We start from the raw sequence: 18636 nt of genomic DNA on the forward strand, positions 1-18636 counted from the left end.
GCATCCCATACCTCACTGAGCGATTCCCCTGTCGCTCACCCCTCACTCTTCCCCCTTTCAGGTGAGACAAACAAGTATGTGATATTTGGACGGACTTGGTGCTATTGGACTTTTCTTTCGGATTTTATTTGGGCATGGGTGAGAGTTGTCGGGTTTATGGGCCTTTATATTACGGGATATTGTTGGTGGCCCGTCGTCCTTAGTGTCAGGGAGACGGGTGTCACATTGTTGTATGATGACGCGTCGGGGGTGACACGCTATCCTCCATATAGGAGGTGACGGGTGTCACAAATTCAAAGCCATTAATAAATTTGCACACTCCAAAACGTCTTCAGGTACCTCTTCTTTGCTCGTCATTCTTTCTATCTTGCTGTGTTTTTATTCTGTCTAATCATATAATACAAAGATACTATATATAGAGAGATTCGTGAGCTTCTTCTCTCTTTACCAAATTCTATTAGGATTTTAGTGTTTGACTTTGTTTCATACGTTTAATATATTTTTTTTAATTATTGTGGTTTTCTTGATGGATTAGGATTTATAAAATCACGTTATTTCCGGACCTAAATGTTCACAAAATTTGTAATAAAAATCTAGATAAACCATTACGGGAAAAGCCCTAAAAACACTTTGAAAGTAAGCGGTGTGGGTTTTATATTTTCTCTTTAGAGTTATGCAGATTAAAATTCCGAATAAAAAAATACTTAAACTCGCAGTATTTACTTGGATGAAAGCCCTTTTTTACTTGGATGATATCGACTTCTCATAGACTTGTCATGCGACCTTCTTCGACTCGGCTCCATTCTTGCTAGTCATCAACTTTAACAAGGCAACAGCCACTCAGGCATTGGCCGTCTCGTACACGGAGAAAGAGACTCCCGTTGCTGAACGATGATCGGTCTTGCGTTTTACCGTCATATAGGTTATTTTTCCATGGGATATGCAAAAAAGGAGAATTTGATGTTTCTGGTGGGTCTTTTGGAGATTCCATTAATGGGCCGTCGTAAGTCAAAATATTTTTTTTTTTTTAAACAGCAAAAGTCATTTCAGTGCTAAGTCTAAATATTTGTTAAACTAATTTTTTAATAATCATATCATCAAAAGTCATTTCATTGCCATGCTTTCACCCCAAATAATCTCGACCTTTAACGCTTTCTCGCTTATTCTGCCATCAAATTTCTTAACTTCTCTAATGACTTTGCGTTTGGTCCAGAAGGTTTAGCGCTCTTGTTCTAATTCCTTGTTTTATTTTAAAATTAAGTGAATTGTGTTTTCTAGTTTCAAAGAGGGGGGGGGGGAGAGGGGGATAATGTTTACCTCACCGGCTTATGGCTATGGAAGGATTGTGTTCATTACCGGCTTAGATTTGTACTAGCTGCAGTTTAGTCCGTTTAATATAATCTTCTGACAGGGAATGATCCGTTAAGCGGGGAACCCTGGATTACAAAAAAAAAAATATAATCTTCTGGTGATAAAAAAAAAAAAAATTCTCATAATCAATATGCCAATCATGTCATTACCATGCATTGCACGATCTCCATGTAGATAATAAAAAGTGGTAAAATAAAATAGGCAAATTGAGAGAAACAGAAATGACTAAGGGGTTTAAGCATAAATTAGCAAAAGTAAAACAAGTGAACGTGATAAGGACTGGAAGCATAAAATATTGAAAATATAATAACACTTCCGTTTCTCTGACTGCTTCTTCCTTGTAAGAATCACAGAACACACTCGCAAAAAAAAACACAGAGACATGAAAACAATAACAAACACATTCGATTCCGTAAGTTTCTTCTCTCTCTCCCACAACGACGTGCTCTCCTCTATCTCACTCCTCTCTTTTTATCTTCCCCATTCTTCACATTTACCTTTGATCATCATCATCATCATCACCTCATATGGATTCTCGAATCATCAAAGAAGAAGCCGAGGAGGCGGCGTTGGCCTCTCTCCTCCCTCCCCCTCCGCATCGCAAGACGCAATCTTTCAACCAACAATTCGGCGAGAAGCCGCCGCACCACCAGATCCGCAAGCACAGCCTCGACGAGGTCCCTATATCCTCCACGCCGGCATCCGCAACCGAATCCGCCGTCTACTTCGACTCCTCCGACGACGAATTCTCCACCGGAGGAGCCGGAGACAGCTTCTTCGACGGAAGCAGCGCCGGCGAGGATTACTCCGTCGTCACTCCTCCTCCTAATATCGGGGACGACTCCGTCGAGCCGCTCCCGGAGTTCATCGGCGCGGGAGGCGGCGCCGGGATATTCAAGGTTCCGGTACGCGCGGCGGTGCATCCCGGCCGGCCGCCGTGTCTGGAGCTGAGGCCGCACCCTCTCAGGGAGACGCAGACGGGGAGGTTCTTGAGGAACGTCGCTTGCACGGAGGCCCAGCTGTGGGCGGGTCAAGAGAACGGCGTGAGGTTTTGGAAGTTAGAAGAGGCTTACGTGGCGGGGCGTGGGGTCGGCGGGAAAGTAGAGCGAGGGGATGAGGATACGGCGCCGTTTCGTGAGTCTGTTACTACTTCCCCTACTTTGTGTTTGGTGGCTGACGAAAGCAACAAGGTTCTGTGGAGCGGCCACAAGGATGGGAAGATCAGGGCTTGGAACATGGATCAGCATGATGATGATTCTGATCCTTTCGAGGAGCGAATCTCGTGGCAAGCTCATCGCGGTCCGGTGAACTCAATCGTCATTAGCTCTTATGGTTAGTTTATTCTGATTAATTAGTTTGTTTCTATATTCAAAAAAAAAAAATAGTTTGTTTTTGATCATGCTTATGTTGATGGTGTAGGTGATATGTGGTCATGTTCTGAAGGAGGTGTGATCAAGATATGGCCTTGGGACTCGTTAGAGAAATCTCTTCTGCTTAAACCTGAGGAGAAACATATGGCTGCGATGTTAGTGGAGAGGTCTGCCATTGACCTCAGGAGCCAAGTTACTGTCAACGGGACATGCAGCTTATCTTCCTCGGAAGTCAAATACTTGTTAGCCGATTCTGTTAGAGCTAAAGTGTGGGCTGTGCAGTCACTCTCTTTCTCTATCTGGTAATGACACATTGATGTATAGACAGTTCTTTTCAGCAGGACCGGCCTTTGGGAATTGTAGATGACTTAGTAAAGATTTTAATACATTTTTTTTTTTACAAATTTGAGGAATTTTTTTTTACAAATTTGAGGTCTCTGTCCATGTAATTTTCTTCAAAATTTTTGGGGCCATAGACAAATGTTTCATCCGGCTTTGCCCAGGATCGGCTCTGCTTTTCAGTCACTTCTTAATCACTACAAGAGATTATTGATTGTGCAGGGATGCTCGGAGTAAAGACCTTTTGAAAGTTTTCAACGTTGACGGACAAGTCGAATGTCGTGTAGACGTCATGCCATCTATACAAGACCAGCAAGTCGACGACGAGATGAAACTCAAGTTCTTCTCACCTTCCAAAAAGGAGAAACCACAGGGGTTTCTACAGCGGTCACGTAACGCCATAATGGGAGCTGCTGGAGCTGTACGCAGAGTCGCCAGTAGAAGTGCAGGAGCGTTCTTGGAAGATACAAGGAAAACAGAAGCTATCGTCTTAGCTGCGGATGGAACTATTTGGACAGGAAGCATGAGCGGTCAGATTGCTCAATGGGATGGAAACGGAAACCGCTTGAGGGATGTGAACCACCACCACAGGCCTGTTTTGTGCTTTTGCTCTTTTGGTGATCGGATCTATGTTGGTTACGCGAGTGGTTACATCCAGGTATTGGATCCTGATGGGAAGTTGATAGCGAGCTGGGTTTCGCATAATGAGCCTGTGATAAAGCTAGCAGCTGGTGGCGGTTTCGTTTTTAGTTTGGCTAGTCATGGTGGAGTACGAGGGTGGTATGTGACGTCTCCAGGACCGTTGGATAATATAATCCGAACTGAGTTGTCTCGGAAGGAAAGTTCTTACGCTAGACAAGACAATGTTAGGATTTTGATTGGTACGTGGAACGTTGGTCAAGGACGGGCTTCACACGATGCGCTTATGTCTTGGTTGGGATCTGTCACTTCAGATGTTGGTATTGTCGTTGTTGGGTTGCAAGAGGTGGAGATGGGGGCAGGTTTCCTTGCTATGTCTGCCGCTAAGGAAACGGTAACTAATAACTCCTTTTAGTACTTGTTTGATTTTGCTTGAACTTGAATTCAACGTGAGATCATGTTTTTCGTGGTTGTTAGGTTGGACTTGAGGGAAGTGCTGTGGGGCAATGGTGGATTGATGCAATTGGAAAAGCACTTGATGAGAATAACACTTTTGAGCGTATGGGTTCAAGGCAGTTGGCTGGACTTCTGATATCTCTTTGGTAAGTGAAACTTCAGTCATGAAATGCATTGTTGTGTTACAAAAAAAAGAAGAAAAGAAATGATGCATTGTCATGCTTAGCTTGTAACATTTTTTTGATGTCTATAATCACTTTGATTATTTAGCTAAAGTATGTGTCACATGTTTTCTTCCCATGTTAAACTCCTTGTGTGTTGTAAATTTTTGCTTAGGACGAGGAAGGAGATTAGAACACATGTTGGAGATCTTGATGTTGCAGCAGTCCCTTGTGGCTTTGGCCGTGCCATTGGCAACAAGGTAGGTCTTACTCTATCTCCACTTTATTTTGAATTACAAAAAAAAATATTCTGTCTCTTATCTATATTAAAATGTGTGTGAGGAGCTTGTTCCGCTTACTAAGATTCTACTTGTCAAAATAGGGAGGTGTGGGTCTGAGAATCAGAGTTTATGAACGAATCATGTGCTTTGTGAACTGCCACTTGGCTGCGCATTTGGAGGCAGTTAACCGCAGAAACGCCGATTTCAATCACATTTTTAGATTAATGGTCTTTTCAAGAGGACAAAATCTAAGTAACGCAGCAGCTGGTATGGTGCAGTTCCTGTTTATGTCTTGCTCACTTGGCTTATCCACATATTTATTCTGGCTACTTTACTCTTCTGGTTTGCCGTGGGCCCTCTCTCTTGCAGCTGGCGTCTCCACAGCAGCTTATACACTCAAGACTACCACTGTATGTTCACAAAGCCAGTGGCGAGTTTATGTTGTTTCTTCCTTTAGTGTTGGTATTGAACATGTTTTGTCTGTTTTCTAGAGTCCAAGCATTGGCACTGAAGAAGCCAAGTCTGATTTAGCAGCAGCAGACATGATTGCATTTTTCGGCGATTTTAACTATAGGCTGTTTGGTATAACCTATGATGAAGCGAGAGACTTCATCTCGCAGCGGTCCTTTGACTGGCTCAGAGAAAGAGACCAACTCAGACAAGAGATGAAGGCTGGAAAAGTCTTCCAAGGAATGCGTGAGGCATTAATCACTTTCCCTCCCACTTACAAATTCGAAAGGAATCGTCCAGGCCTAGGAGGTAAACATGTACTCTCTCCTTCAAATTAGTTGTCGTTCTAAAGTTTTGCACACAAGTTAAGAAACTAGTTAAATATTCAAATTTACCTTGTTTGACCATTAGAATCACATAACATTTATTGTTTATTTTAGTTTAATTAAGAACGAAAAAGATAAATAAATAGAAAAAGTTGCATTGAATCATTAAACAATACTTGTTTTGTAACAAAATTTATATGCTACAACGACATTTAATTTGAAACGATGTTATTAACATATGAATTTGAGACAGTTTTGTACTGCTCTAGAAAAACTTAGACTCTCTGTTCTGTACCCTCCAGGATATGACTCAGGGGAGAAAAAACGAATCCCTGCATGGTGTGACAGAGTTATATACAGAGACACTCAATCAAGCCCGTTTTCACAGAGCAACTTGCAGTGCCCTGTAGTTTCATCGGTTATAATGTATGAAGCTTGTATGGATGTTACTGAGAGCGATCACAAACCTGTACGCTGCAAGTTTCATGCGACCATAGCACACGTTGATAAATCTGTGCGGAGACAGGAGCTGGGGAATATAATAAGGTCCAATGAGAAGATAAGATCCATATTAGAGGATCTAAAATTTGTTCCGGAAACAACTGTTAGCACCAACAACATTGTGCTTCAGAGTCAGGACACAGTCATACTAACAATCACAAACAAATCAACAAGCAAAGCTATTTATAGCATTCTCTGCGGTGGTCAGACTATAGTTAGGGATGATGATGGTGAAGAGTCTGATTATACTCCACGAGGCTCCTTTGGTCTACCTCGCTGGCTTGAGGTATTAAATTATATTACAATGCTAAATGAAACTCAAAATTTAATGATTTTTTTTTTTTGTAGGTTTCACTGGGAGGTGGGATAATTAAACCAGAAGGATCAGTGGATGTGAAAGTTCACCACGAAGAGTTTTACACGTTGGAAGAGTATGTTGATGGTATCCCACAGAATTGGTGGTGTGAAGACGCTCGAGATAAAGAAGCAATCCTGATGGTGAACATTCGAGGTAGCTGCTCTACTACATGGACAAGCCACTCTGTTAAAGTCCGTCACTGCTACTCAGGCAGAGTATGTCTCCTTGATCCCAAACCCACAAACCTTACAAAGAACCTAGGCGGTTCACGTCGCCATCCAACGGATACTAGACGGGGTAAAAGCCGGTGATGAGCTCTTGTAACATTGACACTTATGACTAGATCCTAGAGTAGAAGAACAACAAAGCCATCAAATAAAAAAATGCATGAGGTGAAGAATTGCTTTTATTCATTTTTTTAAAATATTCTTTCGAGAATCCATGTTGTATCAGAAACTGTAGATTTGCTTTGAGACCATTCCTCAGTTAGGCTCGTATTCAACTTTGGAGTCTCCTCACTTGAATCTAAATGGTTTAAGTAAGACTTGTGTAAACATATGTTACTTGTTGAGACTTAGATTAGGTAGTTTATCAGTTTTTTTTTTTGAAACACTACTTATATTAATTCAAACGCTCTAAACAGAGTTTGTTGCTGCCATAGTGGCCAGCTCCAAAGATAAAACATTCTTTGCCAATCCATCCGCTACACTGTTTCTCTCACGCGAGATCCAGGTGAACGAAATAGATTCAAAAGAAGAGGCAATATAATAAATGTCAGCTAAAATGCCATACAAACCAACTAGTGGGGAGCGCAAGTTAATAGCTTTGATCAGGATCGCCGAATCCGACTCACATCTAAGCTTGGGAAGGCCAATTTCCCTGCACTTCAGGAGGGCTTCTCTCATCGCCAGTCCTTCCGCTGAAAGAGGGGACTCAACATGCTGCTTGGTGGTCGAGAAAGGGGAGACTCTCTCCTGTCGATTAGTTGTCCATCCTAGCCTACAACTTTTAAATTCTCGTTCCAGGCAGCATCGGTTCTCACCAAGACTCAGTCATTATGAAGTGGGGGTCTGGGTGGTAGTGCTTGTTTTGGCGAAGACAGTTGAATTTGGCTAGATATCCATTCTTGGGCGCAAGCAGTTGCTCTGGATATAGTTTCCTCCACCGTGATGATTTTTCCTTCAAACACCAACTTGTTGCGAGCTAACCATAATTGCCAAGTGATCCAAGGGGCAAGAGCTCCTGTAGAAACTCCGGTTGGTGGCAAGTTTTTCCTTGAGCAGAAGCTGCTCCAGTTGCTCCTTAAATCTATGGATCCACTGTATTCAATGCTTGGGGAGACAGGGGCTGTTTCCCATACCTGTCTAGCAAAGTCGCAATGAAAGAGAAGGTGATCAATAGATTCAGGTAGACTACATCGTTTGCACTGTCCATTGGTGTTGATTCCCCGGGATTTGAGAGCTTCGCCCACAGGTAGCGCCCCATGAAGAGCTTTCCAGATGAACAGCTTGATCTTTGGTGTTGTTTGAAGTTTCCAAACATTCCTCTTCCAGTCGTAGGATGCGTCCTCCGTGCTTACTGTATCCTCTACGGTTCGAGAAGAGAGGACTGTAGCATAGCCGGTTTTGGTAGAGTAATCTCCTGTATCAGTGCTCAGCCATGAGAGTTTATCCGGAGCCCCGGTTAAGCTTGGCTTAATGGCTAAAATTCTTTGTTCCTCGAAAGGGAGAACACGCTGGATCATCCCAATATCCCATTCATTCCGGTCCGGGAGCATGAGGTCAGACACAGTGAGATGTGAGAATTCTCTTGGTGGTGGTCCCATGGGTCTCAGCTGTGTGGAGCAACTGAGCCATGGTTTTGCCCAGATGTTGATGCTGGAGCCATTTCCTACTTCCCATCCTGCGGAGTTGACGATGATATCACGTCCAATCAAAACTCCACGCCAGCCATGTGAGATAGCAGTTTTTTCTGAGCATTCTAAGAAGCTTTCAGAACTGTAATATTTTCCAAGTAGAACTCTTCCGAGTAGGCTCTCGGGGTGGTTAATGATTCTCCAGCTCAGCTTTGCGAGAAAGGCTTCATTAAAGCTCTGTATGTCTCTGAAATTTGAACCTCCACTCTCTTTTGGTTGCACCAGCTTAGACCAAGCAATCCAAGCCATTTTCTTATCTCCTATGTTTGTGTCCCACCAGAATCAAGTCAGCGTTGATTGAATTCTCTTGCACAGAGATATCGGCAACTGGAAACAGGACATGGCATGCGATGGAATGGGAGATAATACACTGGTAAGCATAGTCATCTTCCCCGCAGTAGACAAAAACCTGTTTGACCAGCCGCATGCTTTTTGCTTTATTCGATCCACAATAGATGAGAAAAGATCTCGTTTCTTCCTTCCAAACAGTTCTGGGAGTCCGAGGTATTTTCCGATACCTCCCTCTTTCTGAATCGAGAGAGCATCCTTGACAGCTGTTTTGAGAGCTGCCGGTGCGTGCCGAGAGAAATTAATTGAAGATTTCTCAGTGTTGATTGACTGCCCGGAAGCCTCCTCATAGCGCTTCAGTAACCGGCACAAAGCCTCGCCATTTTCCTTGCTTGCTCTAAGAAAAAACATTGTGTCGTCGGCGAAGAGGAGATGGTTGAGACGAGGACAGCCTCGTGCTACACGGACCCCTTTAAGGGTTCTTTCCTCTTGCGCTTTGTTACATAGACCCGAGGGAACCTCACTACACAAAATAAATATGTATGGTGAGAGAGGGTCTCCTTGACGGATACCTCTACTCGGTGTGACTCTTCCTCTAGGCGAGCCGTTAATGAGGAAGGAGTAAGTAACAGTAGAGACACACTGCATAATCCAGTTGGTCCACTTCGGATGGAAGCCGAGGCGTTGAAATACCAATCTGATGAAGTCCCATTCGAGCCTATCATAGGCTTTGCTCATATCGGTTTTAACCGCCATAGATACTCTCTTCTCAGCCTTGGACGTCTTGAGATAGTGAAGGACTTCATGAGTGATGAGGACATTATCCGATATTGCCCGGCCCGGGACAAAGGCGGACTGGTTCTCTAAGATGATGTTCGATAACAGTGGCTGCAATCTCTTGGTCAAGATCTTGGAGATGATCTTGTAGTAGACATTGCAGAGAGCGATGAGCCTGTATTCCGCAACTGTCTTCGCTTTGAATCTTCGGGATGAGACGGATATGGGTTTCGTTGATCTTGTCTGGAAGCTTATCCGACACGAAGAACTCCTGGATTTCCTTGACTATATCCACTCCTATATTTTCCCATTTCGTGTGGAAGAATCTGGCCGAGAAGCCATCTGGCCCCGGCGCTTTGTCTGCGTGAACAGAGAACGCTGCCTCTTTGATCTCCAATGCAGATGGTATGCGTATTAGCACTTCATTTGTCTCTGTCGAGATCATTGGGGAGAGGGCGTAGTGCACCGTATCTTCTCTATCTCCACCCATAGAGGTAAACAATCGCTGGAAATAATCAACAATAACCCTCCCAATTTGATCCTCCTGGTAGACTGCTTCCCCTTCTGAGTTCTCAATGACCGAGAGTGCATTAACTCGTTTCCGGTTCTTTGAAACAGCGTGAAAGTAGCCGGTGTTTCTGTCTCCTAGGCTGAGCCACAACTGCATGCTCCTTTGTTGCCAGTAGCTCTCCTCTGCTGCATAGGCTTCGTCGAGTTCCTTTGACACTTTCGCTATCAGCTCTGTGTCATTTACAGGATCCGTTAATGCTTGCTCCAGCTGGTGCTTTTTTTCCTCTATACGGGCTCTACTGTTTAGAGCCTGCTGTCTGCTCCATTCGATTAGGACTGTTCGTATAGCAGAGATCCTATCATTGATAGTTCTAAAGGATCCATTCTTCCATGTCTTGGCCACTAAGTCTTTTACTTCCGGGTTGTTCTTAAGCCGTCGATCATAGCGGAACAGTCCACGCTTCTTCTTCTTTTCTGGCTCGAAAAAGGATAGTAAGGGTTTGTGGTCAGATCCTTCAAAGGCAAGATAATGGGATCTTGCAGTCGGAAACAAACCAGCCCAGTCACTATTTGCAACTGCACGATCTAGTCTACAGCGCACCAGATCATCACCACGTTGCCCTCTCCATGACAGGAAATCTCCCGAGTATTGTAGGTCAAATAAATCACCTTCGGAGAAGAAGGTTCTCAAATCTGTGAAGGATCCTTCAGGGCGAATTGCCCCACCATCTTTCTCTGCGTTGCTAAGTAGGTCGTTGAAATCACCGGTTAAAAACCAGGGTGCTTCTCGGGCCGCATTCAGATCAATCAAATGATCCCATAGTTCTTTTCTTCGAGGTCTGTTAGTATCGCCATAGACAAAGGAAGCGAAAAAAATTTTCCCTTCAAAGATAATACAAGTATCGATACAGTTTGCAGAAGTAGATATAACTTGAAGGTTGATTTCTTGCTTCCAAAATAGCGCCAATCCTCCAGCCCCTTGTCCCACAGGTGGTACTAAAACTCTGCTTTCATACTTCAGCTTGTCCGTCTTCTTTGCAACAAAGCTGTCTGGGTTTTTAGTTTCCATGAGGAATAGAGTGTCAGGAGAGATGTTTCTCTTCATCTCTTTTAGACGTCGAACTGTCCGGGGATTCTCCAAACCCTGACAGTTCCAACTCGCAACTTTTAAGGAACGAGAGAAGATGGATTTTGAAAATCCACCTTTCTTCTTCTTGATGACGCCGGAATCAGATTGCAGATGGGCAGGTCCTCCGAGTTTGATTGTACTTATGTTCTTCCGTTTGCTCCTCGGGCTCCTCAGGATCCTCGTGATGAGGAGGGTTTTGACTTTGCCTTCTGCGGGTTTCTTTGATCCGTTTCCGGAATGAGTTTTCTTCTGGTGAGAGGTGGCTTGTCTTGTTGGAGTTTTCTCTTTTTGGAAGTCGATCCTCTGATTAACTTTGGGCTTCCTTGCACCATACGTCTTCCTGGTGGTCTTCCAGGCTTTCGCCTGCCTGTGTCCTTGGTTGCGTCTTGGGCTGATTCTTGTATCGCTTGGACCGTAGGCCCTAACTGGAGAGTAGCTGGTACTCTTTCCGCTGTCGGTTGCTGTTCCGGGCTTTGCAAGGTATCTGTAGGATCTATCAAGGTTGCCTGCAACATAAGTGCCGCTGTTTCCTCCATTTCACCTTCTTCCTCTGCTCTTCTCATATGTTCCTTGCGGGCCGCACTCTCAGTTGGATCGTTGCATTGGGTGTATTGTATCATGGCCTCCCTGACTTCTCCCACTGCTGCATTAAAGACTTCCACTGGGACCGAGGCTTGAACTTCTTCCAGGGGAATCCCCCTATTTGGATTGATTCTTGACTGCCTTGGAGGAGGTTCCTCTCTTGCTGGTATTGATCTATCACTGGATCTAGCAGGTTGCAGGCTGCGGTCCCTGGATAAGTATTTATCTGAAATGTCCCTTCTCAGGTCCCGTGGCCTAGAAGAAACCTCACGCAGGTGCATGTTTGCGTCACGGTGATAGGAGGAGCGACTATCTTGACTATGGTAGTCCTCTCTCCCCCGCTTGGGGTCCTCACTAAAGTATCTTCGAGGGACTGTATCTTGGCTGGAACGAGACCTGCGTCGGGCCTCTAGTTCATCTCGCGCATCAACCTGTCGATCTCGCCGGTTATAGTCTTGCCTTCCTCTGTGCTCCGATTCTTGAGCTGTGAAATGGAAGATATTTGACCCTGAGTCATGTTGCTTGTAGTGCGTTCCCCTTCTCTTGGACTCCTCATTTCCCACTGAAGCTTCCTGGGCTTTAAGAGCTCTTGCTTCATGCTTGGCCTCCAAGCAATCCTTTAAATCATGATCCAAGCGAAAACATTTAGGACAATGCCTATCAAGCTTTTCGTAGACGAAGCTCGCTGTGACTTCATCTCCATTCGCATACTCAATCACCGATGATTTGATCAGCGGGAGCAGTCCATTAATCTGCACCCTCATTCTCACCGTTGATGAAGTGATCTCCATCTTTTCAAAAACCCCCAGATCTTCGCCAAGTTTCTGGATTGTCTCCTCTGTCCATAGATGTACAGAAATTCCTTGAACTTTAATCCAAAAAGGCAAGAGAGATGGGAAATTTTTGGAGACCGTGGGTTCCCATCTCTGGACAATAACCATCCATCTTCCATAATAATAGGGTCGTTTTTCCAGGACCGTTAGTAGATCCTCCTCATTGTCAAATTGAAACTGGAACATACCGTTTCCTAGTTCAGAGCCAACCGGTTTGGATTTTGCCTTCCAGAGATTGGTGAAGAAGGGAATGAGAGACCAGACTCGCTGCGCCGTTCGGTTAGTAACACGACCTATGAGTGTTAGAGAGTGGCGTTGCAAGAGCTCAGCATTATCCGGATCTTGGATTCTGATGCGAGCAGTTCTTGGGGCTTGAGAGGGGTCAATAGCTATTTCTTTTCCCTTATCCTCTCTCCTGAGTCTTCTAGACATCTTTTATTGTGTGGTGTAAGGCACGAAGAAAACTATTGTAATAACAGGAAACCCTGTGATAGATAGTTCCTTAGAAGCCGCTTGAGGGCTTTAAGTAGTTACTGGTGGAGTCAACTTGTGAGCAATAACTTTTTGGTGGTTGGGGTTTAAAGCCAGATCTTCTTCTAGTTTGTGATAGAAAAGTATATAAGGACCTCCTTAAGCAAATTTGTGAGCTCCTTGAAAGGCTTCTGTGTTCACGTCTCTGTTTTGAGGAAACCCTCGGTGTAGTGGAGATCTTCAGCAAGGTTGGGACCTGGAAAGGAAACAGGCTCCGTTGCCGTGAAAGGCGTGACTTTGGGTTGAAACGACCGGTTGGCAATCTCCAGCAGGCAAGTTAAGCGGCGTGATGGCGGCTCCGGCGGTCCCTCCGACCATGGTCGGGGGAAGAACCCGATGTGTAATAGACTAGAACGTAAAGATATCCAATGGTTTTTCCAAAAGAAGAAAGAAATTCGAAAAAACTCTGTTGACTTTTGGACAAGTGCAGGTTACTGGACAGGAATATGCTTGGGTCTCTTGGTTAAAGACTGCTCTCGAAAAAGTAGCCTGGGAGAGAAAAAGTCGTTTCAACTCAGGGGCGGAGGCAGCATATGAGGAGGGGGGTCAGCTGACCCCACTACTTTTTAAAAAACAATTGATTTTTTTAAACAGAATTTGTGTTGACCCCACTAAAAAAATAATTTTGACCCCACAAAAATAATTACTAAACATTGGAGATAAAACTTAATTGTACAACTAAAATAATTATACTTTTTATCATTGAAACTTTGGAGTTATATTAGTTTGAACCTCATTTTTCTATAATTATCCAAAAATATAAAAACTCTAAACACGTTTTGTTATTTTAAACTTTAGTAATATGTTAGTTTAATTCCAAGTTGTATTAGGTCCAACTAATTTACAATATATAAACATTATAAAACAAGTAAACATAAAAAAGAAAAGAAGACTATATTTTTAACTCGTGAACGGGAACAGAAGACGACGGCGGACTCATAACTCGTGCTCTATAATTATTTTTAGTTCAATTTTAGGTTGGTTTTCTATATTTTTAGCCAATAAAACTGTCATAAAAAAGTTTCAAGCTATGAGTGTGCATATAGTAGAATTGATATAATCGTGTGGTTCGGTCTGAGAAGATTTTAAAGATAGAGATAGAGCTATGTTTTTATTCATTGTTGCTATGTTTTTTCTTGAAAACTTAAAAAATACAGAACACTCTAAACAAGAATCGGTCATTGTACAAACGTTTTTTGGTTTGAATAAATTCTTACATTCAACGGAAAAGGAAGTGTGCCTATATGTAGTTTTTTGTGGTTTATAAATTATTTTTTTGATTTTTTCTGACCCCGGTACAAAAATTTTCTGGCTCCGCCACTTGCTTCAACTGGTTTAGTAGGCTTTCCTTACTAACCAAGATTTTATCAGTTTGTTAGTGCTTGCTTTTTTGACTATAAATGTTTGCTATTTCTTTTCTTCTTTCTTTTTTTTTGGAAAAGTTCTTTTCTTCTTTCTTGCTAAAATTGTTCTATTTTGTACTTTCGTATATTATAATTTGACAGAGACCATGACCATTTAAAGTCCTCCAATATTTCCTACGAGGTTTCCTCGGCTCTTAACATTTATTCGTATATATTAGAATACACCAAAAAAATTTTTGGTATGATAGAATACACCAAATTATTTGCCCAGAGTAAGAATACAGTAAAAAAAAGTTCAATAAAATGATTTCTACGAAATATCGTATTTTGTTGTTTGAACAAATAAATACGTATATTTATTTGTTCAAACAACAAAATACGATATTTCGTAGAAATCATTTTATTGAACTTTTTTTTGTAGAAATCATATTTATCTTCTGTGAAATCAGATTAATTGTTTTCAGCTAACTCTTTGATAAATTAATTATTTTAGTATAAGTGTATAACATAAAGGGTTAATCGATATTAATGCATGCTGTTTTTCTTTCTTTCTTTTTTTGTTGACTGAATATTTATTTTTTCTTTCTTTCTTTCTTTATTAGTATATAAGAAACAGAGATCTTGATCGCTATATGCATATATCAACAACTTTCTCTCTCTCTCTGCAAACTGTTTGATTTGCTTGTGAAGATTGCTTTGCAAGAAAGTGAGATAAAAGATGAATTTGAGACTGTCTCTTCCTTTGATCTTAGTTTTGATTATAGTTCCTCAATCGATTCAAGGTTCCGACTTGAAAACCTTCTTAAATACGCTATCTCCCAAATCTCCTTACTCATTCGTCTTCCCTCTCTCCGGCAATGTCTTCCCTCTCGGGTAAACAGATCGATGTTCTCTTCTTATCGCTTTTATTACGTAGCTTCTAAAATAAGATTTAAAAATATTAATCTGGAAACTAAGCCATATGTATAGTCTAAAACTAAACCATGTGTAGATTCCTTGGTGAAGAAGAGCTTTGGTCGAATTTTGCTCTGTTCAGAACGTTGGTGTTATATATTTATCTTTCAATTAAAAAGACAATTAAAAGTTATTTAAAAAAAAAACTAAACCCTCAAAAATATCAAACTGTAAAAATCTAAAACTATATCTGAACATTGTGTGTTTTCTTAATTTTGAACGATCAAACCTTCTTTCTCAACGTAGACTTTTTAGCCCTTAATATCTTCCTTCATCGTCGAATAGTATTCGTATCTTTATTAGTAAACTATACTACTAGAATGTTTATTTTATTTCGATAATAATAATGATATTCCTGTGGACTTTGTTTTGCAGATATTACTCGGTCTCTCTTCAAATAGGAAATCCTCCAAAGGACTTTACTTTTGATGTTGATACTGGCAGTGATCTCACATGGGTTCAGTGCGATGCTCCTTGCTCTGGCTGCACTGTGGTATATATTTATATCATTCGATTCATTTTCTTGTCAAAATCAACCTCTTTCTCTTCTTATCTCTATTTGTTTGTTTTGTAGCGTACTGAACTTCAGTACAAGCCTAAGTCAAACACTGTCCCATGCTCAGACCCAATTTGCTCAGCTCTACACTGGCCTAAGAAGCCTGAATGTCAAAACCCTAAAGACCAATGTGACTACGAGATCGAATATGCTGATCAAGGTTCATCAATTGGTGCACTTGTCGTTGATCAGTTTTCTTTAAAACTCCTAGACGGCTCGTCTTTGGTACCTCGCTTAGCATTCGGGTGAGCTACCTAAGGGAATTGTATTTTCATTAACACAGTAACGTGAGTCTTGAGATGAAAATGTTGATTCTTGCAATGTGTTTATAGGTGTGGTTATGATCAGCATTTCCTTAGTGCACATCCTCCACCTGCTACTGTTGGAGTTTTGGGGCTTGGGAAAGGGAAAATCAGCATCTTGACACAGCTTGTCTCGGCAGGACTAACTAGAAATGTGCTTGGGCATTGCTTAAGCTCAAAAGGTGGAGGCTTTTTGTTCTTTGGAGACAATGTCATTCCCTCTACTGGTGTATCCTGGACAACATTAGTGTCACCCGGGTTCGATTCGCGCTGGGAGAGACTATTTACAATGCTTGGGTTCCCGACAAAGAGGTGAAAACACCTTTTTATTTTACCAAAAAAAAACATTAGTGTCACCTAAGTATAAATACTTCTTCAAGTATTTCTTTTATATTCTACTAGAAGTCGGTATTGTTTTATTTTTAATAATAATTATTTATTCGTTTATTATTTGGCATTAAGCAACCACTACACGACTGGACCAGCCGAGCTTCTTTACAACGGGAAGCCAACAGGTTTAAGTGGCCTCAAACTCATCTTTGATTCCGGAAGCACCTATACTTATTTCAACAGCAAGACATACCAAGCAATAGTTAACCTGGTAAATGAAGAAAATTATACAAAAATTCAAGAATAATGTATGTATTTTTATTGTCACTTAATGCAGTATCTTTTCGTGTGTCTCAGATTGGAAATGATCTGAAAGGTAAACCGTTGAAGGATGTGAAAGAGGATAAGACTTTAGCAATATGTTGGAAAGGAGCTACGCCTTTGAAATCTGTTCTTGAGGCCAAGAACTTGTTCAAGACCTTAACAATCAACTTTAAGAATGGCAGAACAAACTCTCAGCTCCAGATTCCACCTGAGTCTTATCTCATCGTCTCTGTAAGAAATATAAAGACCTAAGAAACTCCTTTATTATTCAAGATTGTGAAAATGATTTTTTTATTTTTATTTTTAGAAAACTGGGAACGTCTGTTTGGGAATACTGAATGGAAGTGAAGTAGGACTACACGACTCCAACGTAATTGGAGGTGAAGAAGGAACAACTATTAACAGTAATGTTTTATTTTTTGGCTAAACAAAAACTGATTTGTGTCTTTGTTTTTTTCTTTGAAGATATATCTATGCAAGGAACTATGGTGATCTACGACAATGAGAAACAACAACTCGGATGGGTTTCTGCTGATTGCGATAAGCTTCCAAAGTGATGATAGATTCAAAGATTCACCATATATTATTATATAGCTTCATAGTTTAAATTTTTCACAAATAAAACAATTGAGTGACCGTAAACGATTATCATAAGACAAATCCACTAGAATATACCGGAAGTATTACTAAACTTTAACGTGCGACTTTTTGATACAAGGAAATGTGTGGAAAAAATATATAAATTACATAGTTCTTTTATTTTTTACACTGGTCAATGTGTGGAAAAATATATAAATTACATAGTTCTTTTATTTTTTACACTAGTCAAATACTCAAATATATATAATTATATATCATCACATAAATCAATATTTCTATTTTCTATAACACTGATGATCGAAGAAATATAAAGATCATAAATTCGCTCTTTCCTTTTTTCATCGTCTAAAGCAACAATTTTAAGAAATTGTATCAAATACCATTAAATTAAAACAAACATATAAATGAGAAATAATTCATTTTTTATGTGTTGAACTCACTGAACACAATTTTTAAGAAATTTATGAAGTCAAAGTACAACAAACATTAGTTTTTTTTTTTTTTTGTCATCAACATTACAGACTCATATAGACTCTGTGAACCAAACTGAGAGATCTTGATCCATGTGAACTACAAAAGACGTTTCCTTCCTAGCGCTACGGGCTAAGCTATCCGCCTTCTTGTTCTGCGTTCTTGGTACATAGATAATCTCTGCGTGGGAAAAACTCTCTTTCAAGCTGTTTATATCCTCCAAATAACTTGCAAATGCTGGCCATTCCTCTGGTGTTAAAACCATCTTCACCAATTGAGAACAATCCGTTGCAAACGTAACCTGAAATTGTCGTAAGTTTTTCATACATTGCATTGCCCATAATAAGGCTTCCATTTCTGCATGAAGGGGAGAAAGTGACGCCCGGACATTCCTTGCACCCATCAAACCCGCAAATCCCTCTAGAGTACTATACCATCCTTAGCCTGAAAAAATATCATTTTCTTTCTAGGAACCATCCGTAAAACACCATCTTCCTGGGATTGACGGAAGAATCATTGCCCCTACCGATTGGATCCTTTTCTTATCATTCAAAATTTGAGCCTCAGTCCAAAGTTTTGATTCTGTTTCAGCCAGTTTAAGGGTATCCAACGGATCCACTTCCATATTACTAAAGACTTTATTATTTCTCCCCTTCCATATATACCATAGTATCCATGCAAACTGATGATCCTCCATCTGTGGAACAACTCTCCAAAAAAGATGATCCATGTTCACAAAGAGAGAACTTGTTGGAAACAATGTTGGACATGTTGGAATCTTTGAAAGAGCCCATGTCTGAAGTGCAGGAGGACATTCAAAAAACACATGGTTGATCGATTCCTCCTCCGCACCACATCTTGCACAAACAATGTCGTCAGGTATCCCTCGCTTATGCAGATTTTTCTTGACTGCTATAC

General features: G+C 41.2%; 3 protein-coding genes across 4 annotated transcripts; 2 read left to right on the top strand and 1 right to left on the bottom strand.

Moving 5' to 3' along the window:
• Positions 1 to 1742: 1742 nt before the first annotated feature.
• LOC106294376 (type I inositol polyphosphate 5-phosphatase 13-like) lies at positions 1743 to 6820 on the top strand. Of its 2 annotated transcripts, XM_013729928.1 has the most exons (10): positions 1743 to 2703; positions 2791 to 3043; positions 3303 to 4113; positions 4197 to 4321; positions 4512 to 4596; positions 4719 to 4884; positions 4987 to 5027; positions 5109 to 5376; positions 5696 to 6180; positions 6243 to 6820. In XM_013729928.1, exons 1-10 carry the CDS (start codon positions 1899 to 1901, stop codon positions 6561 to 6563), a joined length of 3360 nt encoding a protein of 1119 aa, XP_013585382.1. In that variant the 5' UTR covers positions 1743 to 1898; the 3' UTR covers positions 6564 to 6820. The 2 variants fall into 2 exon arrangements, with proteins under 2 accessions (XP_013585382.1, XP_013585381.1); XM_013729927.1 differs by having other exon boundaries at positions 4719 to 5027.
• Positions 6821 to 11041: 4221 nt separating this feature from the next.
• Positions 11042 to 12718, bottom strand: LOC106344248. The gene has a single exon (XM_013783658.1). It carries the CDS (start codon positions 12716 to 12718, stop codon positions 11042 to 11044), a length of 1677 nt encoding a protein of 558 aa, XP_013639112.1.
• A 2095-nt stretch (positions 12719 to 14813) lies between these two features.
• LOC106293275 (aspartic proteinase Asp1-like) lies at positions 14814 to 17370 on the top strand. The gene is made up of 8 exons (XM_013728928.1): positions 14814 to 15054; positions 15511 to 15628; positions 15710 to 15936; positions 16024 to 16305; positions 16456 to 16594; positions 16681 to 16878; positions 16955 to 17027; positions 17113 to 17370. The coding sequence occupies exons 1-8, from the start codon at positions 14900 to 14902 to the stop codon at positions 17202 to 17204; spliced, it is 1284 nt and encodes a 427-aa protein (XP_013584382.1). The 5' UTR covers positions 14814 to 14899; the 3' UTR covers positions 17205 to 17370.
• Positions 17371 to 18636: the final 1266 nt, after the last annotated feature.

The sequence above is a fragment of the Brassica oleracea genome, chromosome C5 (assembly GCF_000695525.1).
Source record: "Brassica oleracea var. oleracea cultivar TO1000 chromosome C5, BOL, whole genome shotgun sequence".
In the NCBI taxonomy this organism is placed as follows: Eukaryota; Viridiplantae; Streptophyta; class Magnoliopsida; order Brassicales; family Brassicaceae; genus Brassica; species Brassica oleracea.

Excerpts from the sequence above, each read along its gene's own strand:
- LOC106294376 (XM_013729927.1), top strand. The coding sequence starts at position 1,899 with ATGGATTCTCGAATCATCAAAGAAGAAGCCGAGGAGGCGGCGTTGGCC. Across the intron at positions 5,377-5,695 it reads GAATCGTCCAGGCCTAGGAG|GATATGACTCAGGGGAGAAA; the intron begins GTAAACATGTAC and ends TGTACCCTCCAG. Across the intron at positions 6,181-6,242 it reads GTCTACCTCGCTGGCTTGAG|GTTTCACTGGGAGGTGGGAT; the intron begins GTATTAAATTAT and ends TTTTTTTTGTAG.
- LOC106344248 (XM_013783658.1), bottom strand. The coding sequence starts at position 12,718 with ATGTCTAGAAGACTCAGGAGAGAGGATAAGGGAAAAGAAATAGCTATT.
- LOC106293275 (XM_013728928.1), top strand. The coding sequence starts at position 14,900 with ATGAATTTGAGACTGTCTCTTCCTTTGATCTTAGTTTTGATTATAGTT. Across the intron at positions 16,306-16,455 it reads CTTGGGTTCCCGACAAAGAG|CAACCACTACACGACTGGAC; the intron begins GTGAAAACACCT and ends TTTGGCATTAAG. Across the intron at positions 17,028-17,112 it reads CGACTCCAACGTAATTGGAG|ATATATCTATGCAAGGAACT; the intron begins GTGAAGAAGGAA and ends TTTTCTTTGAAG.